Source organism: Schistocerca americana, chromosome 11 (assembly GCF_021461395.2).
Source record: "Schistocerca americana isolate TAMUIC-IGC-003095 chromosome 11, iqSchAmer2.1, whole genome shotgun sequence".
In the NCBI taxonomy this organism is placed as follows: Eukaryota; Metazoa; Arthropoda; class Insecta; order Orthoptera; family Acrididae; genus Schistocerca; species Schistocerca americana.
The window spans coordinates 199489744-199516773 of record NC_060129.1 but is presented as its reverse complement, the minus strand read 5'-3'; the positions used below and the strand labels follow the sequence as shown (position 1 = coordinate 199516773).

Below are 27030 nucleotides of genomic sequence, written 5' to 3'. Positions count from 1 at the left end.
ACCATTTCGTTAACTTCACTTGTGCACTAGAACTGTGAATTCTTTCATATAGTAGCAGCCGGACTGTGAACTCTTCTGTGAACTGTCGAACTTGGTCTCGTGTCCACGTTGTTCTTTCTCTTCTGTTCACTGTGCACAAATCATCTTCGGTAGCTACTGGCTCCGCAGGTAGAAGTCAAAAACATATTGGCGAGCTCCCATCTGGGGTGACGGTTCAGAAACAGACCTCCACTCCGTCACCTCGGTCCACCTCCGCTGCAGCCGCTCGTCTGCCCAGCTGCGGCCCTTTCCGCACCTTCCAACGTGTCAGGTTTTTGACAACACTCTGGAGCTACGGTCAGAATTTCTCGACCAGCTCCGAAGACGTTCGTGACCTCGGCTACCTGAGAGGATCGTTACCGACGAGCTCTTCTCTTCGTCCACTCTGGCACATCAGCCTTTCCCCTGCCTTCCTTTGTCACTTAATCCTGGAGTCATCCTTTCTTCTGTCTCCCATGTTCACTTCTGGGACCAGCTCACTGCAATGACTCTCTCTCGAGCATCGGCATCCACTTCCTCTTCTCGGATCTCCCGAGCACCTCCTTTACGGGTCCCACTGCCTGTTGCCACAGGCACCTCCGCACCGAATTCTGCCGCCACCCGATTGTCTCGTCGAGCTCCAGCGGAGTCACCTCTGCACCTGCTGCCCCGCAGCATTTCCGGCAGGTTTCCACGAGTCCCGCTTTGCTAACACGACCCCCTCTCCAGTCGACACCTACGTGCCTCCACACCCGTCGGCCCCAAAACTGACAGCCCTCCTGTAGATGCTTTCTTCCTTCTGGTTTCCATTGCTCCTTCTGTTCTGTCCTCTTTTCCGGCTCCTCACTTCTTTCTTCCCTCTAGTCCCTCTGCTCCCAGGCACGACACGCACATTTCCACGTGCCTCGAGACAGCGCTGTGCCCGACACTGACCAGTGTGCACGCAATCAGTCTCCTCTACTCACTCCTCACTCCTGGCAACTCACATTTTCCACAAATTTTTGCGACACCTTCGTTCCTGCATAGTCGTAGTGCTCTTACACGCACCCATCATTCCGAACCCCTTACCTCGCTACCTCACCTCTCACTCCCACCTATGCTCACGTGTGCTCTTTCACAAGTTTCATATTCTCTTTTTCCTCTGCTGCCTCCACAGCCACTCTCGCCTCACGGCTACCACCGGGACTACCCCCGTTACCGCCGGCCCTCCTGCCGCCGTCGATGAGGACGACACCGGCTACACGGCTGCCAATACCGACCCCGTTGACACTCGAGCGACACCTCTCGTCACCGTCCAGTCACAGCCGACCCCGTTGCCACCGGCGCCATTCCTCACGCAGCAGTTTCGGCCACTACTTTGACCGGCCCTGCAGCCCACCTCCGAATCCTGTCGGGCAGTGACGCACACTCCGACTCGCCGGCAAATGACAGCGGGCATTCGGTCACGTATTCCCACACGCGTGGGCGACCGGAGATTTTGCCGAACCGCTCGTGTTCTCCGGTTTCCGCACTGTCCCTCCTTTTCTGCTTTTCTCGTTTTACGGGCGGCTCTCCGGCACACGTCGTGCCTTCTGCAGATTACACGCACCGTGCCGCTCTGGCCCGTCGCCGTCCCTAGCCCACCCCTACCGGCCACTGCCACTTTTGACGCTATCCTCGCGGAAGTTTTGTGGCGAGCCCTCTACTGCCACGATGTCGGCCCGTCCCACCTCCACCGGCCTCCTTCCCGGTGGGCCACTGCTTTTTAGCTGGGAAGGAGAGTAGTACACTCATGACTGGGCCCCCACACACACTCGACCGCAGCTGTTTCGGTACGACAACTGTATCCTGCGGTTTGCCGGCCCTTCGCCTCCACTCAACCTCCCTTCGGAGATGATTTGTGCATCTCGACAGTATAGAGCACGCCACGGCTCGGTGCCGCTTGCAACTGTTACGTTTACAGCTTAACGCTAGCAGGCACTACCGACAACTCCCAAACTCCCCCGTTCCCCACTGGCAGTACGCACTGCAGCAACAGCAGTGGCTCTGCTATCGGGGCCCAGTTTGCTTCTGCGGATCACTGTCACCGAGATCCCTCAGCTATTCCTCTGTTGTGGTATACTTACGCAGCAGTGCGAACTCCAGGAGCGAGTCGCAGTTGCAGTTGCAGTTCTGCCCCGGGCCATTCACGCTGACCGTCTACAGTGACCCACCGGTGAGGCTCCTACCGAGGCTGCACCACACTGCTCCAGTCTGACAGTCGGCAGCTACTATTCGTCTTCCGTGAGACTCGGGACTACCATATATAGTGCTACGGCAATTACGGCACCATGTTTATCTGGCCTCTGAATCGTATCTACCTCTGATCGAGGATGATCGTTTCTGTTACTACTGTGTTGTGGGAGACTTAACTTTACGTGGTGACCCAACATTAAATGTAGGTTGTAAGACTATCTCTGCACTCGCCGTTCATCGTCTCACTGTCCGCTGCCATCCTACCGGGTCGCACCTAAGATTTGGATACGCTACACTGTTTGGACTTTGCTCTCACTTATGTTAGAGAAATGCCACGATACACTGGATTAGAACCCTGGTACCGCCTCAGTATTGCCTCTGGTCGACCTTTCCCTGTTGCTGTATTCTGTGCAGTCTTGTATTGCCTCCATAAATAAGTACCCATACAGAATTCTTTTGTACTGTGGGCTACAATATGGACGTATTTGAACAATAGACTGTTTGAAATGTCAGACATAGTAGATAAATTTTGAGAATGAATAATTCAACAGGGTTGCACACTCTATAAATTAATATTGAAAATATATTTTCTGCTTTTCACGTTTTATTCATTAACTGATTTCAATATTTTTGATTATTACTGCTTTTATTCTTTTGGGATTGCACAGTCACTGTGAGTTGGCTTACTTGCTGTCGTCTCACGAACTTCACTTGTATCGAGGAAGCACTGTTCGTGTCAATGAACTTTGTTCTCATTCTGGCAGTCTAGATGGTCAAGTCAAAATTAATTTTAAACTGACATTTTATGTGGTTAATAAATATGTTCACTCACAGCTCGACCCAGTGCTACCACTCACACTCCCCATACCAGCACCACCATTACAATTTACTAATTCTAAGAACTTAATACCATCAGTTACTACCAATAATTTCCTATCATCTGGTAATACTTACTCTAGCTTTGATTACATTATACACAAACAAACCGAATAGTTAGATAATTTACATTTTGTATGCAAAAAGTGTGTGCTCCTCAAAAGTTCACTTTGCAAAGACTTCACAAAGGAAGACACCACGGTAATGGTGGGTGGGGCGGGCAACAGCAGAGATAGGAACCCTAATTATTCAACTGAGAGTGGTAGTAAAGATAGCTTCATCAATGACACATACTGGCGTTGGGCTCGTGTCTGTTCTGAGGTGCCATGACTGGCCTCATTTAAACTCTCCTGTTAGGAGAGTTAACTTGGGAGGTGGAATGGCTGCTCGGATCAGGTATGGGATCTCATATCTATGTGGTTCCTGTTACTCTACCAGCAGGTGTGACTATACTGGGCACAGCCTCCACCTCAACAGCAAAGGGACGGGAAAACTGTCTGGGCTAATAGCAAATAACTTGAGGCCGGGTGCTGTCACAATTGGTAAAGTACCAGTGGTTACGAGTGACAGATCAGTAGCTTTTTTGCCTAGGAAGGTCAGAAACAAAAGATGTTCAGAGAGAGGTTGAAAATGGCATTCACTTTGATAGAACAGGCAGCTAGAAAGCAAATTTTAATGTACACAATTCATGCAGACAGCCTGTGATTGGAAAACTACAGACATTCAAAAACTGACAGGAAAGTTAGGTTCATCTAATTGCAATTCAGCCAGTGCACAAAATCAGTTATCCTTACTGCATCATAATATCCGCGGATTGATGGGTAAGCTTAATGAGTTGCTTATTTGTGTTTACGAATCTGCCTCTGTGAACATTATGTGACCACTGGTATAGATATGTTAAATGTTACAAGACTCAAGTTAGCTTCTTACTTCTGTAGAGAAAATATGGAGAAAGGAAGAGTTGCCAAATATGTCAAACTGTTTCGATTTCAAGAATACTGACATTAATAAATTTTGCTCAGATCAGCATTTAGAAGCTTGTGCAACAGAAGTAGTATTTCACAATAAGTCCTTTATAATAGAAGGTATATACTGACCATTTTCAGGAAATTTTAACTTCTTCATAAAAAATCTGGAAGCACTATTAACCTATCTAATGGTAAAATACAATACAAGGAAATAGTGGTTGCTGGTGATTTTAATATGGATTTACTGAAAAGCTCTGTCAGTGAACAATTAAAGCAGTCAGTAACACTGTCATTCAATTTAGTTCCTACTGTGAACTTTGTGCAACTATGATATGTAAATGCCTTAAGATTGCTATTGATAATATCTTTGTAGACAAATCTAGGGAAAGAAGACATATCACAAAACCAATAATAAGTGCACTATCTGATCATGACATGCAGCATCTTGTGTTAAATGTTGAAACTTGTTAGGGTAAAAAATCTATTAAATATGAGTACACAAGGGTATTAAATAAGTCAAAAAATTGAGAAATTTAGGAAATTGCTCAAAGATATGAACTGGATAAATGTTTACAATACTTCTGACTCAAATGGTAAAGTTAAAGACATGTGGCACCAAAAAGGAAGAGGAACACATAGCTCTAAAAATAAATGAGACTTTAGTAACAAGTGCCTGTAGTTTTGCAAACCTGTTAAACAAGTACTTCAAAAAACTTCGGTAAAATAGAAATAACACTCACGTCTCCCAAAGAAGTAGCATCCATAATAAAATCCTTAAAATCTAAGTATTCTAGTGGGTATGAAAACATATCAACGAAATTAATCAAAGAGTGCTCGTGCGAGTTGAGTTCTATCTTAAGTTATTTGTGAATCAACATATTATCAGCGGAACATTTCCAGACTTGCTCAAATATGCTGAACTCGAGCCTCTTTACAAGAAGGGGAATAAAGAGATATCGTCAAACTATGGATCACTTTCACTTTTGCCGGCTCTCTCAAAAACATTTGAAAAGATTGTGTTCTAGCATCTCCTTAAGCATCTGACTGCAAACAATATATTGTCCAAGTCACAGTTTGAATTTCTTAAGGATTCTGATATAGAGAAAACTATTTACACTTACAGTTAGAATGTACCTAATCCATTAGATAATAAATTAGAGGCTACTGGCATTTTCTGTGATCTGTCAAAAGTCTCTGACTGTGTGAACCACAGCATTCTCTTAAGTAAATTAGAATATTGTGGTTTCACCAGCAGTGCTGTGAAATGGTTTGGGTCTTATCTATCTAGCAGGAAACAAAGGGGGTCATTGCAAAAAACTTGTGCAGTAAGCAGTCTTCATCTGATTTGGAATAAATTACATGTGATGTTCCTCAAGGTTCCATCTTGGGTTCACTGCTTTTTCTTGTGAACATTAATGACCTCTCGTCTGTTACATTGCCAGATACTAAATTTGTTTTGTTTTCAAATGACACAAACATTGCAATAATTAGCAAGTCAAGTACAGATTTAGAAATAGCTGCTAATCAAATTTTCACTGACATGAAAAAATGGTTTAAAGCTTATTCACTATCACTAAACATTGAGAAGACCCACTACATGCAGTTCATAACATGTAAGTAATTTCCTTCCAGCACGTGTATAACACACGAAGACACGCAGATCGAAGAGGTCGAAAGTGTTAAATTTCTGGGATTACAATTCGATAATAAATTCAGTTGGGAAGGGCATACCACAGAATTGCTTAAGCATCTAAACAAATCTGTATTTGCAGTGAGAATTATGTCAGATGTAGGGGAGATAAATATAAAGATACTTGCATAATTTCTACATCTACATCTACATTTATACTTCGCAAGCCACCCAACGGTGTTTGGCGGAGGGCACTTTACGTGCCACTGTCAGTACCTCCCTTTCCTGTTCCCGTCGCGTATGGTTCGCGGGAAGAACGACTGTCTGAAAGCCTCTGTGCGCGCTCTAATCTCTCTAATTTTACATTCGTGATCTCCTCGGGAGGTATAAGTAGGGGGAAGCAATATATTCGATACCTCATCCAGAAACGCACCCTCTCGAAACCTGGACAGCAAGCAACACCGCGATGCAGAGCACCTTTCTTGCAGAGTCTGCCACTTGAGTTTGCTAAACATCTCCATAACGCTATCACTATTACCAAATAACCCTGTGACGAAACGCGCCGCTCTTCTTTGGATCTTCTCTATCTCCTCCATCAACCCGACCTCGTACGGATCCCACACTGATGAGCAATACTCAAGTATAGGTCGAACGAGTGTTTTGTAAGCCACCTCCTTTGTTGATGGACTACATTTTCTAAGCACTCTCCCAATGAATCTCAACCTTGTACCCGCCTTACCAACAATTAATTTTGTACGATCATTCCACTTCAAATTATTCCGTAAGCATACTTCCAGATATTTTACAGAAGTAACTGCCAGGAGTGTTTGTTCCGCTATCATATAATCATGCAATAAAGGATCCTTCTTCCTATGTATTCGCAATACATTACATTTGTCTATGTTAAGGAACAGTTGCCACTCCCTGCACCAAGTGCCTATCCGCTGCAGATCTTCCTGCATTTCGCTACAATTTTCTAATGCTGCAACTTCTCTGTATACTACAGCATCATCCGCAAAAAGCCACATGCAACTTCCGACACTATCTACTAGGCTTCCTTTCATTCTATTCTGTCATACAGTATCATATTCTGGGGTAACTCATCAAAGCGAACAAAAGCTTTTAGGGTGCAAAAGCATGTGGTAAGAATTATCTGAGGTGTAAATTTAAGAACATCCTGTAGAAAGCTGTTCAAAGAACTTTGTATTCTAACCACTACATCTCAGTGTATTTACTCCTTAATGAAATTTGTTGCAAATAATATATCTCCATTGCTAACCATAGCTCAATACATAGTATAAATACTAGGAATAAGAAGAATCTGCATAAAGACCTAAAATCACTTACCTTGGTCCAAAAAGGGGTCCAATATTCAGGATTTTCAATTAATTGCCAGCACCCATTAAAAACTTGGTTTCAGATAAAGCACAGTTTAAACAGAGTTTGAAAGACTTTTCGATAGGCAATTCGTTCTGCTCTATAGATGAATATCTTAACAGAGACTGTTAAGACAGCTTAAGTAAAAATGTCAGTTACATTTCAGTTTTGACAGCACTTGGCCACAACAGTCAAGATCAGGTAATTTGTGTATGATAAATTTATCAATAGTTTATAACGATGTTTCATTGTGACAGCACCTTAATTGTATAAATATTAGCCATTCCAGTTTACAACATAGTATTCACCTATTTTGACAATCTCCACACAAGTGGTCAGGGTAGTAAGTTGTTGTTGTTGTTGTTGTTGTTGTCTTCAGGCCAGAGACTGGTTTGATGCAGCTCTCCAAGCTACTCTATCCTGTGCCAGCTTCTTCATCTCCCAGTACCTACACATCCTTCTGAATCTGCTTAGTGTATTCATCTCTTGGTCTCCTCCTACGATTTTTACCCTACACGCTGCCCTCCAATGCTAAATTTGTGAACCCTTGATGCCTCAGAACATGTCCTACCAACCGATCCCTTCTTCTAGTCACGTTGTGCCACAAATTCCTCTTCTTCTTAATTCTATTCAATACCTCCTCATTAGTTATGTGATCTACCCATCTAATCTTCAGCATTCTTCTGTAGCACCACATTTCGAAACCTTCTATTTTGTTCTTGTGTAACTATTTATCGTCCACATTTCACTTCCATACATGGCTACACTCCACACAAATTCTTTCAGACACTTGAATCTATACTCGACGTTAACAAATTTCTCTTCTTCAGAATCGCTTTCCTTACCATTGCCAGTCTACATTTTATATCCCCTCTGCTTCGAGCATCATCAGTTATTTCGCTCCCAAAATAGCAAAACTCCTTTACTACTTTAAGTGTCTCATTTCCTAATCTAATTCCCTCAGCATCATCCGATTTAATTCGACTACATTCCATTATCCTCGTTTTGCTTTTGTTGACATTCATCTTATATCCTCCTTTCCAAGACAATGTCCATGCTGTTCAGCTGCTCTTCCAGGTCCTTTGCTGTCTCTGACAAAATTACAATGTCATTGGCGAGCCTCAAAGATTTTATTTCTTGTCCATGGATTTTAATTCCTACTCCAAATTTTTCTTTTGTTTCCTTTACTGCTTCCTCAATATACAGGGGATAGACTACAACCCTGTTTCACTCCCTTCCCAACCACTGCTTCCCTTTGATGCCCTTCGACTCTTATAACTGCCATCTGGTTTCTGTACAATTTGTAAATAGCCTTTTGCTCCCTGTATTTTACCCCTGCCACCTTCAGAATTTGAAAGAGAGTATTGCAGTCAACATTGTCAAAAGCTTTCTCTAAGTCTACAAATGCCGAAACGTAGGTTTGCCTTTCCTTAATCTATTTTCTAAGATAAGTCGTAGGGTCAGTATTGCCTCACGTGTTCCAACATTTCTACGGAATCCAAGCTGATCTTCCCCGAGGTCAGCTACTACCAGTTTTTCCATTCGTCTGTAAAGAATTTGTGTTAGTATTTTGCAGCAGTGACTCATTAAACTGTAGTAAGTATTATATATTGAAATGTTTTATGTTTTTATGTTACATTTTCTGACATGTTTCTCACCCACGAGAATTGTCTCATTTTTGGTCTATGGAATGAAAACTGAATCTAATCTAATTTAAGGAAGCATTATTATTTTAGGATTATGGTTAATACTGTTAAGATAACAATGGGAACATACAACACATCACCAAAAAAATGAATGTAGTTATTCAAGGTGCACATAATATTTTATACATAATAATGCCAGGGGCACTTTGGCTTTTTGTGGCAGAAGATAATGTCAGGAGAATGTCAGAAAGCCCACTAGTCTCAAGCATTTGTGTAGTGTACACGCAAATAGTGACAAGAAATAGCACAGAAAGTAAGAAATACATATTGTAGGAAAATGTTTACAATGTAATAAGAGATGCAACCATTACACATTATTTTAAATCATTACCAAGAACTTATGTGATAGTTACACAATAATTAAATTTTGTTCCTCTCCTGATGTCCGTACTAACTAGTGGCTTGGTGTGTTAGGCAATGTGATTCAGCAGTGTTTCGCAGATGCAAGGAACATCACATTGTCAAGGGGCATTAAGCCAGGTGCATGTACCTGATCCAGTACAGTATCTATGACATGCTAACAGCAATGTTGCAGCATAAGAATGTATTGTGTATGAATTGCAGCGAACTTAACATCTTTCTTTTCTGCCCCTTAATACAAATCCTAACCAATCAAGAGATTTTAGTGTACTGTGGTTAGAACTTGAAACTAAAGTACACTACAATGACTCAATAACTACATCCAAAAAATATATGCAAACATTGCACTGAGTAACAATTACCACAATTATGACTATGAAGCAAAGAGTAGTGTTGCCTGCCAAGGGTAATGAACTGAAATTAGTGGAGCCTTATGCTATTTGTTTGAATATATTTCCCATACTTTATTTAATTCCACTTTTATATTTTTATTTTGTACGTAAAGACAAACATGTAGTCTTGAGGGGAGTATGAACAGTGAAGGGAGCTGAAGTTGGTAATGAAATTAGGAAGAGAAGAAAAATAACTTAAGAAATAAAAACTTGGGTTACCCTGACTATCAACGCTCTTAATCAGTCATGCATACGCCAAGAAGTGTAAAGTATCACTTGAGCAAACAAATATATTACACAATGTTTATAGAACCGATGAATAATGAGCATCTAACATGCAACTAACTAACGCGAATTCCTTACAGACGAGTGGAAAAACTGGTAGAAGCCGACCTCGGGGAAGATCAGTTTGGATTCCGTAGAAATGTTGGAACACGTGAGGCAATACTGACCTTATGACTTATCTTAAAAGATAGATTAAGGAAAGGCAAACCTATGTTTCGGCATTTGTAGACTTAGAGAAAGCTTTTGACAATGTTGACTGGAATACTCTCTTTCAAATTCTGAAGGTGGCAGGGGTAAAATACAGGGACCGAAAGGCTATTTACAATTTGTACAGAAACGAGATGGCAGTTATAAGAGTCGAGGGGCATGAAAGGGAAGCAGTGGTTGGGAAGGGAGTGAGACGGGGTTGTAGCCTATACCCGATGTTTTTCAATCTGTATATTGAGCAAGCAGTAAAGGAAACAAAAGAAAAATTTGGAGTAGGTATTAAAATCCATGGACAAGAAATATAAACTTTGAGGTTCGCCGATGACATTGTAATTCTGTCAGAGACAGCAGAGGACATGGAAGAGCAGCTGAACGGAATGGACAGTGTCTTGAAAGGAGGATATAAGATGAACATCAACAAAAGCAAAATGAGGATAATGGAATGTAGTCGAATTAAGTCGGGTGATGCTGAGGGAATTAGATTAGGAAATGAGACGCTTGAAGTAGCAAAGGAGTTTTGCTATTTGGGGAGCAAAATAACTGATGATGCTCGAAGCAGAGGGGATATAAAATGTAGACTGGCAATGGTAAGGAAAGCGATTCTGAAGAAGAGAAATTTGTTAACGTCGAGTATAGATTTAAGTGTCAGGAAGTCGTTTCTGAAAGTATTTGTATGGAGTGTAGCCATGTATCGAAGTGAAACATGGACGATAAATAGTTTGGACAAGAAGAGAATAGAAGCTTTTGAAATGCGGTGCTACAGAAGAATGCTGAAGATTAGATGGGTAGATCACATAACTAATGAGGAGGTATTGAATAGAATTGGAGAGAAGAGAAGTTTGTGGCAGAAGTTGACTAGAAGAAGGGATCGGTTGGTAGGACATGTTCTGAGGCATCAATTTAGTATTGGGGGGCAGCGTGGAGGGTAAAAATCGTAGAGGGAGACCAAGAGATGAATACACTAAGCAGATTCAGAAGGATGTAGGCTGCAGTAGGTACTGGGAGATGAAGAGGCTTGCACAGGATAGAGTAGCATGGAGAGCTGCATCAAACCAGTCTCTGGACTGAAGACAACAACATGAACATGAACACAACACGCAACTAATATTTATTAGATGTTTTAACAAGGTTGGATACACACACTGAGTGGACATCTCATGTTATCCCTGCAAGTAACTGAGCGCAGAAGGTTGAAGCTTTCCTGCAAGAAGGAACGATGCAGGCAGTTGGTCTCGCCTGTACTCCCGCCTCAGCGACACGCAGCACACCGCAGGACAGTACACATCGTGACAATGGACTACGTCACAAAAGAAAAATCAGTTTGGCTCTAGAGCCTGCTCCAAAGTCTGATACATAGTTGGCTCTGAACTGAGTATCATTTCATAATACTCGCCATAATTATCAAATCGTAAGTGCAGACAGTTATAATATGGGATGTTCTAATTTTGAGTGGAAGAAAATATGTACATCTCACAAGAGTAACTTCTGTTGTTAGGTACCTTATTGGAAATAAATAAGCACAATTTCCATTCGAGCAAAGGCCAAACTGTGAAAGGAAGAAAGTAGATACTGAGAGGCGAGATATACTCCAGATACGGCTCGCAACCACTACACAAAACCATACGTGCATCAGCACGTTGTTAGCGTTGTAATTAATTACTCGCTTGTCACTGATTAACTACATTTGTTACCCATTTGTTTGGTTACTATATCATCTTTATTGATAGGTTTTCCACAATTTATATTCTTTGTCGCCAACCGGCTACATTTGTAGCCTTTTTTGCACTCATCCCTATATAGTTGTCATTCTTGGTAACTTCCTTTATTTGTCACTGATTATCTGGTTTCCTAATCACTGATAATTTACACTTGTTGCCCTTAATTAATTACATTACCAATTGTGAGCTCATTTGTATTTTATAAATTAATCTTTACACTGAGCAGTGAGGTTTCAAACACGTGTGGACAGTAATTGCCATGTAAATATCAATATCCCCACTAGCTTGTCACTTGGATCAATGCATCAGCAAAACAATTTGTGCAAATTTTATAAATATTTGTTTGCTCTGATGAACAAACAGTGAGGAAAAATATATTCATATTAAACATTATTATACAATACAAAATATAAGCTCAGGTGGTAATAAGAAAGTGGTATTAATCCTGTCTTTGATAGATGTTATTTCACTTTTGCACCTGAGCAGCAACTGATTGACAGACATTTCTTCCAGATTGTATATACATCTGCTCTGACTGGATAATTTTGTAATGAGGATGATTTGTAATTTAAGCTATACCCTGGTGGTGAGAACCCATAAATTACCTGAACAGGATGATGAAACGTGGGACACAGAGTATAACACTTTCTGTAATCTTTACACTGAACAATGATGTTTCAAATACAGCAATAACCTTGGCGGTATGTAAGGTGACAGAATGGGATGACACAAATTGTATCTTTCAATACCACAGCTAAATCATTTTATAGCCATACAGCGAACAGGACTTATGTACGAATGCCAGTTAATTTCGTTATGTCATGTATTTGTAAGTGTTTCAATTCTCAATCACCTCATATTTCATGTTTAAAAAGTTTCCCTATTTCACAGTCAATATTCTTAAGTAGTAACTTGAATATATAATATTCTCGTTATTGTCAACATGTATCCATTACTGATATAAGATCTTAAAACTATTCTACAATAAGAGTCACACTTAAAATAGATCTTGTAGGAATACTCCAAATTAATATTAACATTTCATGACATGCTGTAAATTAGCAGCAATTCGAAATTAGTTAAAATTATTACTTCATGTACTTTCACGTGATCAATTGTACAATTTATAAGATTATTAACTGAACAAATTGTTTAGGTAATCCTGCAAAAACACTATTGTAACAATGAAAGCCTATGTCAGTCTTTATTGAGATACTATAATGTGAAGCACTGAAGACCACACCGGCTCACTTTCGCTCAGTTGGCAGAATGTTCTTAGCCAAGTTTTGGGACATTACCACCATCAGCCCATTTTCTAAATATATTGGGAACTTTTAAACCAGAAATTTGTTGACAAAGTTATTTTAGTACTTAAAAATGCATCCAATGTCTGACATGTGTGCTAATTTGAGCCAAAGGCAACACGATTGGAAACTGAAATTTCTCTCGAAAAAGATTACACCACAAAAATTAAGTAAGGTGCAAGGAAGCGCTTTACACTGGAAAAGTATTAGTATCAATAAAATTGAAGAATTATCAATGGGAGATTTCTCTACCGACCGACAGCAATTGCAGACACTGGTGGTGAATATTTGTCCACATTTCCAATTTTTAAGATCTGTGTGTCAGAAAGAAACTATCACACTAAACTTACTAGATGTATAAGCTGCAGTCGACAGCAGGTGGTGTTAAGTACCGGACATGTCACTGAAGTGTGTAAATGTCGTCGTGTCACACAAAGGGGAAGTCGAGCGTTCGAGATGTTCTCCAAAATGTTTAGAAGGTTAGAGAAGTGTGTCCAAAGCTTGTCCTGCACACCTAAACTTGCAAACTAGAACAACATTTGTGGAACCTTGTCTTGACTTTACTGAAACATGGAAAACAGACAATTTTTTTCTGCTAAAAATCGTCACATGCGACAAGACTTTGTGTTATCAATACAGACCTACCACTAAATCGCAAACTGCAGAAATCCACATAAATAGTTGACACTTTGATGACTTAACTAACATTCAAGCGAATGTGAGTTGAACATGTGAAAGAAGGACTTTTTAACAGTTTTCAGGGTACTCAAGTGCAGAGCATTATTTAGAAAACCTTAAGTATTAAACTCACCATCTCAGCTTCTCTCATATATTTTATTACACAGTCTTGAAACTTTATGGACTGACAGTGTATAAAGAATTTCAATCATACTTAGATTAATACAAATCAGAGATGACAGTTGAGGTTTCCGATGATACGGTCACCTTACGAGGTACTGACCTGTGCTCGTGGCTGGCACAGTGGGGGTCGCCAGACGACGACACGCCGCCACCTCTGACGCTGACATCTGCACCCTCACTGCCGCAGCTCCTGGAGGAGGGCTGCTTCGCGTGCTGTCGTTGACAGAAGTTGCCGCGCTCAAACATGTCCTCGTACTGTGGGTCTGCAACCGGTGAACACAGTAATAGTTTGGTGGACAGATATCAAAGCAAACACCAGGAGATTCAACACCGCTGAAAGCAAAAATCTTTTCACTCAGTAAAATTGTCTCGAGTTATCAACTGAGTCATAATGTCGTATTACTGCAACGTTTAGACAACTTTCCTTCTCATCTTCAATGTTACATTCGTGTACAGCCGCCGGATCAAAGTGGTGTGCCAATCACGTAACTCTGGAAGAGGTGGTCAGTACCGTATTTACTCGAATCTAAGCTGCACCTTTTTCCCGGTTTCTGTAATGCAAAAAACCGCCTGCGGCTTAGAATTGAGTGCAAAGAAAACGGAAGTTCTGACAAATGTTGGTAGGTACCCGCCACAACTAACTTCTGCCATCGAATATATGTAGCACTACACAGGCATGCTATGCAGGCACAAAGATAAATACTGGTACCAAAACCTCCGCGTCAGTAAATAAATTAAAAGAAAAGGTAGAAGAATGTAAGTATTATGCCATGTTTTGTTTCATGTTTGCCGCCATCTCCTTTAAATCTTGTCTGCCTAATAAACTACGAAACTAGATTGAGACAACAGCAAACGTGGAAGAATATACATATCGTGTCATGTTTATAATCGTATTATTCTTATGCTGAATAGTGATACAGTCAGAAATGAAGCACGGCAACTGACTACATTTTTAAATCTAAGATGACTCTAATTTGTGTGCAGAATGTAATGTACTAAAGAGGCGTTTGCAAAGATTTTCAAACTGAGAAATATTTTCGCTACACTCTCGTTCAGAACATCATCTATAATACGCAGTCTATTATTTGGTTCTTGTTGATCATTATCAAAGAAAGCAGCAGTGTAAGAAACAACAAATAGCAGTCTCTTGCCATTGTTTCGCTATCAGACAATTCCCCCCCCCCCCCCCCCCCCTCTCTCTGTCTCTCTCTCTCTCTCTTTTATACTTTAAAAAAAAAAAAAAAAAAAAAAAAAAAAAAAAAAAAAAAAAAAAAAAAAAAAAAAAAAAAAAAAAAAAGTGGTGGTAGCGCGCAGAAAAGCAAGCTGACAGGTCGTAAACACTCATTATCAGAATGCGACAAACAACGCATGACACAGTACAGTAATGCAGTTTCAGCTTAGAGTGACGTAAACACCTATAACAAAGAAAAATAATCAATCAATTCAAACCAGACGAAGCATGTGAAAAAGGAAGGGTACCCATACAAATAAGGACGGAGCGCCTGACACATAGCAATAGCTACTTGGTAAATCTTAACTGTTAAGCTTACGACTCGAACCAAATTACTGTAGCTGTATCTTCATCCAATCGACCTAAATTGTGTCTCATATTACAACGGACCAACTTTGTTTCGATTTGGAGGTGCGGTCTAAAACTTTTCTCTCCCCTTGAATTTCGAGTCTCAAATTTCAAGTGCGGCTTAGATTCAGGAAATTTTTTTTCCTTGATTTCGAGTCTCATTTTTCAGGTGCGGCTTAGATTCGGGTGCGGCTTAGATTCGAGTAAATACGGTATTCCTGTTCCTCTTCTTCTCAATGTTTTCCATATTTCTCTGCTAGGTGGTTCTGCAGAGAAGCTTCTCATTCCTCATGCTATCAATTCACCTAATTTTCATCCTTCTATGGCTCCATATCTCAAATGCATCCATTCTCTTCTTCTACTGTGGTTTTCCCACAGTTCGATTCACTTCCATGCATGCTGTACTGTACAAGCACATTCTGAAAAATTTATGTTCCAAATGGCAGTGTATGTTTGATACTCTCAGATTTTTTTGTCCAGGAACACCCTCTTTGTATCTTCTAGTCTGCTTTACATGTCCTCCTCAGTTAATCACCACCCCACCCACCCAAAGTAGCAGAATATCATCATTTTGTGATTCCTAGTCTTATAAATAAACAAAATAAAACAGTAGCTTACCGAACAAAAGCGCTGGCAGGTCGATAGACACACAAACAAACACAAACATACACACAAAATTCAAGCTTTCGCAACAAACTGTTGCCTCATCAGGAAAGAGGGAAGGAGAGGGAAAGACGAAAGGAAGTGGGTTTTAAGGGAGAGGGTAAGGAGTCATTCCAATCCCGGGAGCGGAAAGACTTACCTTAGGGGGAAAAAAGGACAGGTATACACTAGCACACACGCACATATCCATCCACACAGACACAAGCAGACATATTTAAAGACCTTGACAAGCCTGAGCGTAATCTGGCTAGCACGTTTCTGCACATTTGTCAAAGGTAGGCGGAGGAGTGGACGACGCACACCTAACCCGTGCCGTAATAATCGGCAACGGACTGTCACCCCTGATAGCATACAGTGTGTTACACTGTACCACTGGCACACCAGATGCGAGGAGCATGCAGATCTGTCCTGCAGTGCCATTTGGATGAGGTGTCAATCTTCTCAGGGGGTGGTCTGGGTGGAGAGACAATCTAGTCGTGTTCTACAGCCTCTCATGAACCACTCTGCAAACACGCATCGCACTGCCGAAGCACTTCGCCTCGCACTGCGCCCTATTTCACACTCGCGGTCCCCGCATACGCCTGCAATGCATTCTGCAAGTCTGCTCACGTCACACTTGTCCGTCACCTTCAGTTTACAGCGACAATGAGAGCTGCAGGAACATTTTACCGGCAGATGGTGTTGTGCCACGATATCAATGTTGACCTCAAACTGGCAGGCTGACACGGTTCAAATGCTAATCATTTCTGCAGAACATACTAACATGTCCTGTGAATATGAACATCCTATCTCTAGTCATTCAAGGTGCTCCGTTTTTTCCGAACATGAGTGTATTTGGAGCACTTCAAGAATTTTATTCAAATACAGGGTTATTACGAATGACTGAAGCGATTTCACAGCTCTACAATAACTTTATTATTTGAGATATTTTCACAATGCTCTGCACACACATACAAAAACTCAAAAAGTTTTTTTTAGGCATTCACAAATGTTCGATATGAGCCCCTTTAGCGATTCGGCAAGCATCAAGCCGATAATCAAGTTTCTCCCACACTCGGCGCAGCATGTCCCCCATCAATGAGTTCGAAAGCATCGTTGATGCGAGCTCGCAGTTCTGGCACGTTTCTTGGTAGAGGAGGTTTAAACACCGAATCTTTCATATAACCCCACAGAAAGAAATCGCATGGGGTTAAGTTGGGAGAGCGTGGAGGCCGTGACACGAATTGCTGATCGTGATCTCCACCACGACTGATCCATCGGTTTTCCAATCTCCTGTTTAAGAAATGCCGAACATCACGATGGAAGTGCGGTGGAGCACCATCCTGTTGAAAGGTGAAGTCGGCGCTGTCAGTCTCCAGTTGTGACATGAGCCAATTTTCCAGCATGTCCAGATACACGTGTCCTGTAACATTTTTTTCACAGAAGAAAAAGGGCCGTAAACTTTAAACCGTGAGATTGCACAAAACACGTTAACTTTTGGTGAATTGCGAATTTGCTGCACGAATGCGTGAGGATTCTCTACCGCCCAGATTTGCACATTGTGTCTGTTCACTTCACCATTAAGAAAAAATGTTGCTTCATCACTGAAAACAAGTTTCGCACATCCTCTTCCATGAGCTGTCGCAACCGTGCCGGAAATTCGAAGCGTTTGATTTTGTCATTGGGTGTTAGGGCTTTTAGCAGTTGTAAATGGTAAGGCTTCTGCTTTAGCCTTTTCCGTAATATTTTCCAAACCGTCGGCTATGGTACGTTTAGCTCCCTGCTCGCTTTATTCGTCGACTTCCGCGGGCTACGCATGAAACTTGCCCGCACGCGTTCAACCGTTTCTTCGTTCACTGCAGGCCACCCCATCGATTTCCCCTTACAGAGGCACCCAGAAGCTTTAAACTGCGCATACCATCGCCGAATGGAGTTGGCAATTGGTGGATCTTTGTTGAACTTCGTCCTGAAGTGTCGTTGCACTGTTACGACTGACTGATGTGAGTGCATTTCAAGCACGACATACGCTTTCTCGGCTCCTGTCGCCATTTTGTCTCACTGCGCTCTCGAGCACTCTGGAGGCAGAAACCTGAAGTGCGGCTTCAGCCGAACAAAACTTTATGAGTTTTTCTACGTATCTGTAGTGTGTCGTGACCATATGTCAATGAATGGAGCTACAGTGAATTTATGAAATCGCTAATAAAATATGATTATTGATATCTGAAATGGGTGTACACCAGTTAGATAGGCAACTTCACAAATCCGCTGCGTAGCTCGGTAGACAGATGATACCTTGATGCCAGGTAAAAATATTTTAATTTTATCTACATCTACATCAATATTCCCCAATCCACCTGACTGTGCCTGGGTACACTGTACCACAACTGGTCATTTGCTTTTCTGTTCCCCTCACAAATACAGCGAGAAAAAATGACTGTCTGTATGCCTCTATATTAGCCCTAATTTCTCATATCATGTGTTTGTGGTCCTTGCATGAAATTTATGTTGGCAGCAGTACAATCATTCTGTAGTCAGCTTCGAATGCCAGTTCTCTAAATTTTCTCAATAGTGTTCTTTGAAAAGAATGTCACCTTCCCTCCACAGATTCTCATTTCAGTTCCCAAAGCATCTCTATAAGACTTGTTTATTGTTTGAAACTACCCGTAACAAATCTAGCAGCCCACCTCTGAACTCCTTCCTCGGAGTCCTTTAATCGAACCTGGTGCGGATGCCAAACACTCGGGCAGTACTCGAGAATAGTCGCACTAGCGTCCAATATGTGACGGCCTTTACGGATGAACCACACTTTCCCATAATTCTCCCAATAAACTAAAGGTGATGACCATTTGCCTTACCGACCACAATTCTCACATGCTCATCCCATTTCGTATCGCTTTGCAACATTATGCCCAGATATTTAAATGATGTGACTGCGTGAAGCACGACTATTAATGATGTATCTGAACATTACATTTTAATTTTTTCCCACTCACATCTGCATTACATTATATTTGTCTACATTTACATCTACACCACCTAAAAATTTTGTCTAAGTCATCTCGTATCCTCCCAGGGTCACTTATCTTTGACATCTTACCTCTGACCTCCGCATCATCGGCAAACAATCGCAGACTGTCAGATCGCGTACGTGTACACAGAATAATAGCAGTCCTATCACGCTTCCCTGGAGTATTACTGACAATACCCTTGTCTCTGAAGAATATTCACCATTAAGGACAACATACTTGGTTCTATTACTTAAGAAGTCTTCGTGCCACTCAAATCTCTGGGAACCTTCTCCATATGTTAACAGTCTGGAATGGGACACGGTATCAAACGCTTTTTGGAAATCTAGAAATATTGAATCTGCCCATTGCCCTTCATATACAGTTTGGAGCCGTTTCCCAATGCCATGGGTGCTTACTACTGTGAGCTCCATACAGGAGTCTGTGCAAAGGTCAAATGATGGTACATGTCTACAATTCTCCTACGTGAATGATTTCTTAAATGTGAAATTTAAAACTTCAGCTTTCGTTTTATTTTCTTCAACTGCCACACCACATTGGTCAACAAGTGACAGAGTGGAAGCCTTACATTTGCTTAGCAATTTTAAACAGGACCAGAATTTTCTTGGATTCTCAGCCAGATCTTTTGCTAATGTAAGCCACTGGTAGTGGTTATTTGCTTTGTGCATAGAACTTTTCACAGATGCAGGGATCTCTATTGAGCTTTGCCTCTCATAATTTCTTCATTCTCTTTTGAACCGAGAGTGCAATATGCTTTGCTTTATCATAAAAAATCACCAACATAACAGTGACACACCAGCCACATAATAAAGATAGCTTAGGAATATGAAACAGAAATGATCATGTCTTTTGAATATTTTTAATTTTAATCAGCATAATTAATACTATTTAAATATTTTACCCCAAGAAAATTTATTTTACTTTTCCTTTTTAATAAAATGAAATACAAAGTTTATTCACTCTTTCTTCTAGTGATACAAGCACGTAATGAATTTGTCACCTTTTCAAGTCCCTCGTTGGACAACTGTGTGTTTCCGCAAATTTTTACCAGTCGTACTTCTTTTCCTTCAACACTTGTTCAGTGGATCTCTTGGATCCCAAAAAAACCTATATCATCTATATTCCTCTATAAGCAACATTACATTCTCTTCAAACCACTCCATCCTTCATACAACTCATGTAAGTAGCGAAAGTGAACATGACAGCAGAGTAAATCCTTCTGTATAGCTAGTGGCAAAGTGGAGGTGATATGAACTTCCTGTGACAGTTCACTAATAACTGACAAACGAAAGAAAAAAAACAAACACTAGCGAATGTGAACCAAAAGCAACCAAATATAGCTTGCTAACCCTCACTTACCATTCCCATTTGTGGACGTTCCTCAGATTGTGCCGCCTATGTTGTTACTCTGGTTTTATTCGAGCGACATTTCAATTCCTCTGCTGTTAGCTTCTGGTGTCCCTGGTTGGCCACATACTATCAAGGACCCAGAGACAGTGTCACGTTCACTTGTGAACCATAGTTTTCTGAGCTTATTTTGAAGAAATGGGATTTTGGGAGAGATTTTTACGGCTCCTACTGGTGTGCAACCATCATTGGATAGATAGCAATAACAGGAAGAGGAAGAGTGGGAAACTTTTAACCAAATATTATTGATGCCACAAAAGTGGTAGTTGTTTGTATTCCTCATACACCGTGAGTTAACCTTTACGTCCACGATGGTGGTGAAGCCACGAAGCCGGAAGCCTACAATTGTCTCTATCAAACTACTTTCATTCTTGGAGACAACTACTTCTTGGACTTTTCTTCTGTAAATGATGCGTTTCTTGGATAGTATCCATACTTTATTGGCACCCATTTTATTAGTGCATAAGTTCAAAGTACTTTTATTTTCCATGTTGGTATTATGATTGCTTTGAGTTTATTTATAGATTGTAATTTTTTATTTGTAGTTCAGTGTTGCTATTTAAGTTTGCATATTGTCATTTTGAGATAGCGAGTGAAGTTGCGGACGCTACAAAACGGGGTGCCAAGTGAAGAAATCGGAACATTTCCAACACAGGCTTAAGTTCCAGTTCAATAAAGAGGTGACAGCATCGGAGGCATCCAGAAATATTTGTGTGTCGCATAAAGGGATAATACTGCTGGACAGAGCACAAGAAGAAAAGGATTTTCTCATTTTAGGGACGATTGTTTTGACATTAGTGACTCTCCACATTCAGGAAGACCCCTCGGGGTTGGTTAAAGACTGTTTAAACACATTAATCCACTACGATCTGAGTCAGTGTAATCGAGAGCTGCCAAATGTTATGAACTGCGATCATTCCACCATCGCACAACATTTGCATGCAATGGGGAAGAATCAAAATTAGGGCGTAAGCTACCACACGCTAAAGCCAAAATCACAAAAATTAGTGGGTGGTCATATGCGCATGTCTTATTTGCTTACGAGCAACTGGCTTAACACTGACCATTCCTATTTTGTACCATCACCGAGGACGAGAAACGGTGTCTTTATGCTACTGTAAGGAAAAGAAAGGAACGGTTGAACCAGAATAAAGCACCAGTGCCCAGCACAAATACCTGTGTGCATAGACAAAAGATAATATTGTGCATCTGGTGGAACAGTGACTATGTGGCGTACTACTAATTGCTTCTCTGAGTTGTAACCACCACTCCTGATATTTAATGTCAACAACTGAAACATCTCGCAGACAGAATCGATGAACAGTGAGCAGGAAGATTGCGTGAAGCGATGCTACTCCATTATGCTGAAGTGACAAAAGGCACTGTACAGCAGTCGGGTTGGGTAATCATACTGCAGCCAACTTATTCACACAATCTTGTGCCATCAGATTTTCACATTTTCAGCTGTCTATCGAACAACCTTGAGGAATTTCGTTTCTGAATGATAATGACCTCTGAACACGCCTGGACAAGTTCTTCCCCTCAAAGTCACTTGATTTCTACAGTCGTGGAATTGAAAAGTTACTCCAACATTGGCAGACTGTTGTAAAAAGTGAAGGAGAATACATTATTGATGACTAAAGTCTCTGTTATGTGTATCTGTCATGTTTATTAAACTTATGGGAAAATGCTACCAACTTAAGCGCCAACCCAATGATGAACAGTCACAACTGCAACACATTTATTTTTTTATGAGGTTAACGGTTTTGTTCTGTTTTAGACCATCTTCAGACCTCAGACCACAATTTTAGACGGTGGCTGTGAATGGTGCAGGCTCTACGACTCCACGAGCACTTAGCACTTGTGGAGCTGTAGTGCGTGCCCTGTTCACAGCCACCATTTACCGTCACAGTCTGAGGTCTGAAGATGGTCTAAAACAAACCGAAACTGGTAACCTCATAAAAAATGATGTTTCATGCAGTTGTCCGTGTTCAGTTTTAACCCAATATAAATTATGTGTGGCATTTGTCCTCATTAATCTGTTCTTTCATTGTCCTCTCAGTTTGCCTATGTACACTTTGCCACAACCACACGTCACTTCACAGATTCTCACAGACAGAGGTAATCAGGTGCTTCCATTTCCAGTTGTAAAGACATTTATTTTGCATTAATCGAAAATTGTTGTCTGTATACCATCACAACTATTGCCCTTTGGAATAAGTCAGTCCAGGGAGACTGCTTTTTGCAAGTGAACACGACAGTATCCAGCTAATTAGGGAATTAGAATATCCTGAAGAAGATACCACCCCAGTGGTTGAAACACTCATTGTGTGCGAAGAAACTGAAGGCAACCACGATGAGACCTTACAACCTACAAGATTTTGCCTTCAACATCAACCACCACAAAAACCTGCAGACTTACATTATCACTGACATATTACAACACAGTAAAATAGCCAAACAGGACAAAAAAAATCATTTCCTCCTAGGAGGTGTCATGCTAACACCGTGTTACTCCACCTCCGGCTTTCTTAACAGCCTCAATTTGGTGAGGGAGAGAGTCACAAATTTGTTCAGATATGCCATATCGAACTGAAGCCATTCATCAAATTGAAGGGATGCTGACTGCAACATTTCACCCAATGTCCCAAAGGTTCCCAACTTTTCCTAAGGGATTAAGACAGGGTGATTAATGGGGCAGTGGAGTGTGATGAGATGCACCAATGTTTATCAAACTGAGAATGCACATATATAAAAACAAAGATGAGGTGACTTACCGAACAAAAGCGCTGGCAGGTCGATAGACACACAAACAAACACAAACATACACACAAAATTCAAGCTTTCGCAACAAACTGTTGCCTCATCAGGAAAGAGGGAAGGAGAGGGGAAGACGAAAGGAAGTGGGTTTTAAGGGAGAGGGTAAGGAGTCATTCCAATCCCGGGTCTTTAAATATGTCTGCTTGTGTCTGTATGTGTGGATGGATATGTGCGTGTGTGCGAGTGTATACCTGTCCTTTTTTCCCCCTAAGGTAAGTCTTTCCGCTCCCGGGATTGGAATGACTCCTTACCCTCTCCCTTAAAACCCACTTCCTTTCGTCTTCCCCTTTCCTTCCCTCTTTTCTGATGAGGCAACAGTTTGTTGCGAAAGCTTGAATTTTGTGTGTATGTTTGTGTTTGTTTGTGTGTCTATCGACCTGCCAGCGCTTTTGTTCGGTAAGTCACCTCATCTTTGTTTTTATATATAATTTTTCCCACGTGGAATGTTTCCTTCCATTATATTGAGAATGCACATATGTAGCTATGTAAACACACACAACACTTCGTCACTGAGAAACTTCCACATACAACTGAAGACCCTCCCTTTGAAATTTATTTTACCAGTACTTCTGTCCAACTGTCTAAATTCCCAGCACTCCTAAACTGACAGAGCAAATCATTGACACCACCCAGGTGGCAAGTAATCAATTCAATATTTTGCTCATATCCACAATAACCTAAATATGTGGGGCAAAAGCCAAGTTATTGAAACCACCCACAGTATTATCACAATACAACCAGTATTTTGAACAACACCCTCCACCACACTGTGATTTGAATGCCACATTGGATCACTGGTTTATTCAGCACCTTGGATCTTTTGAAAATAGGAGAAATGGCAACTACTTAGACCACACAATGCACCTCTGTCCAATACTGTTCTATGTTGCCACTCTCACTGCCATTGTCACTGCAAACTCAAAATGTGTAGCTCGATGTGCCTCAGAGAAATGGCCTGCTGTGAAGTATCCAACCCCACACGCCCATCGCATGTCGTTACCTTTGTGATGTTCAGTCAGGGGCAGGTCAAGAAGGAACTGTTTTATTCACTAACGCCGGCAATTCTGACACGTGTGCAACCAAGTGTAATTATGTCATTAACAAGGGCTAACAATGTTTTTTTGACCCCTGCTCCTACACCACATAACATGCTTACGAGTGGTACATTATTCCTTGTAGACACTTCAAACAGTACATTGTACACCAACAAATCTGCAACTTAATTCCCTTGCTCCTACACCACATAACATGCTTACGAGTGATACATCATTCCTTGTAGACACTTCAAACAGTACATTGTACACCAACAAATCTGCAACTTAATTCATCATATTCTCACACCCACTGCCATTCTGCGTCATCTTCATGTAGCTCCATCTTACTGTTTTTTCTATACAACACACTGACTACTTCCCCCAACACACACACACACACACACACACACACACACACACACACACACACACACACACAGTGTGAATTACATCAGCATTAGAGGGTAGCAGTCCTACACCATCTAGAGAGCTAGAGCTACAGAGCAGCCAAAGAACTCTTTTAAGCAAGTGATTAATATTTTGGCTAGTGAGCTTATCCCATTGTCAACCAATAGAATCGACTGACACAACACAAATTAATAAAATTATCAGCTAGTTAACAGCTTGGTGCCAACACATATACAGTTAGTATGTTTATTGAAATCTACACCTACATAATTACTCTGCAAGCCATATTATGGTGTGTGGCTGACATTACTTTGCACAGCACTGACAACGCCCTATTTTCTGGTTCCGGTTGTGAACGGTTTGCAGGAAGAACGATTCATGGTAAGCCTCTGTGTGAGATTGGATCTGTTTAATTTTACTTTTGTGGTCTTTTCATGAGATTTGCGGGGTGTTTCAAAAATACTTCTGCAGAGTTTGGGGTGAGGTTCCTTACACCAAGCAAGAAAAAATGTTCATATAAAAATAAGACTGGAAATTATTTGTTCCAAATTAATAGAAGTCCATAATTAAGAGGATTAGAGCACATCAACACATGAACTGAAGCGCCACAGGCAATTTTTTTAGAAAATAGCATGTCACACTCGAGGTTTATCTGGGTTGACAAAATACGTCGGAAGATTTCTTAATGTGTAAGTTTGCCAAACAGACTGGAAAGCCCAGTGTATGGGAAATTCTGTGCAGAGACAAGTGTAATCCACGGAAACCGTATGTTTGGCAAGTGGTACAGGTGTTAAAACATTGCCACCTGCTGTGATGTCGGGCCGCTCACTCTGTGCCGGCGCCGCTCGGCACACGGAACAGTGCCGCAGCCGACAACGCGCAGTTGGCTGCTTCTCTGTCCGGAGACATCAAATTTGTCGATTTGGATCTTGGGTGATGGTCTGTCACGTATGGAACACTGCCTGGTCTTCCGCAAGATGTTAATGTAAAACAAGTTTATGACATTGAAGAATGTATCAGTTAAACTGATGTCCGAGTATTTGTTTACTTGTTGACGTTAGTTGGAGAACAGCCTCTCTTATAGCTCCACATACAACTGCCAGATGAAAAACAATTAGCATGGCAGACAGGTAGAAATTAGTGGGTCTGGTACACTACTGCAAACGGCAGCCAAATTATTTAAGGAAATCCTGAGTATTTGGAAAACCAGACGAGACGATGTACGCCCTAGCAGGTACAAAATACGTACGTACAAGCATCAATCGAGCTACTGCGACACCACAAAACTCGTAACATGTGCTCAAAATATTCTCCCCTTACTTCTGAACACACATGCAATCGTGGACTCCTGTGCTACTGCACCCTTTCAAATATTAACAGACGGTTTCTAAAGGTTTCGCAGGCTTCCACGAACGTCTATGAAGACTTTCTGCATACGGCTGGTCTGTTGCATAGACCAAGTGTTGAAGGTGCACCAGAGATAAAATGCCGAAAGACTGTGACTTGGGGAATGTGTAGGTCATGGAATTGGTGTTCCTCTACATATCCAACTGTCATGGTAGATACCAGCCAGTGCATCTCAAACCCTGGGACTGGAATGTAATGGATGTCCAAAAGCACAAACTACAGGTTTCTTCTTGTTTGCAGAGGTGTATCTTATAGTAGATATTTGAGGATGTTCTGAATCAAGTCCCTGTAAACAGAACTTGTAAGACACACTAATAACATATGGCCCTACCAGACAGTCCCCTGCAATTCCAGCCCACACATTAATCTTTAATCATAAACCAATGCTGATATTTAGCCAGTACTCTAGCACAAGGTTTGCGATCATCTCGTATGTGTTGGTTGTGGAAATCTGTTATTCCGCTTCTTTCAAGCATTGCCTCATCTGTACACAAAACTGAAGAAACAACAACAGATAGATCGGCTGCGCAACAAACTGTCAGCAAAACTTCTCCCGTAGTTAGTGATTGGCAGGTGTAAGGCCTCGCACACACTCAATATGAAATGGACACATGAACTTTTCATGAAATGTCATTGATGTTGAGCTTGGAGATGTGCTTCACACCAGCTGTCTTGCACTAATACCTGGCTCTTTTTTGACGGACCATAGAACGTGCTCTTCCCGGTCAGGCATAAAGAAAACAAGTGGTCTACCTCAATCAATAGTCTGTTGTGCTACAGATATGGTCTCA

At 41.3% G+C, this 27030-nt stretch overlaps 1 protein-coding gene across 1 annotated transcript in view; it reads right to left on the bottom strand.

Moving 5' to 3' along the window:
* Window positions 1–27030, bottom strand: part of LOC124553556 — a 439905-nt gene that overhangs the window by 398570 nt on the left and 14305 nt on the right. Inside the window, exon 5 of the mRNA XM_047127403.1 lies at window positions 14017–14179. Within this exon, the coding sequence (XP_046983359.1) occupies window positions 14017–14179 (163 nt within the window). The remainder of the gene's footprint in view (window positions 1–14016; window positions 14180–27030) is intronic.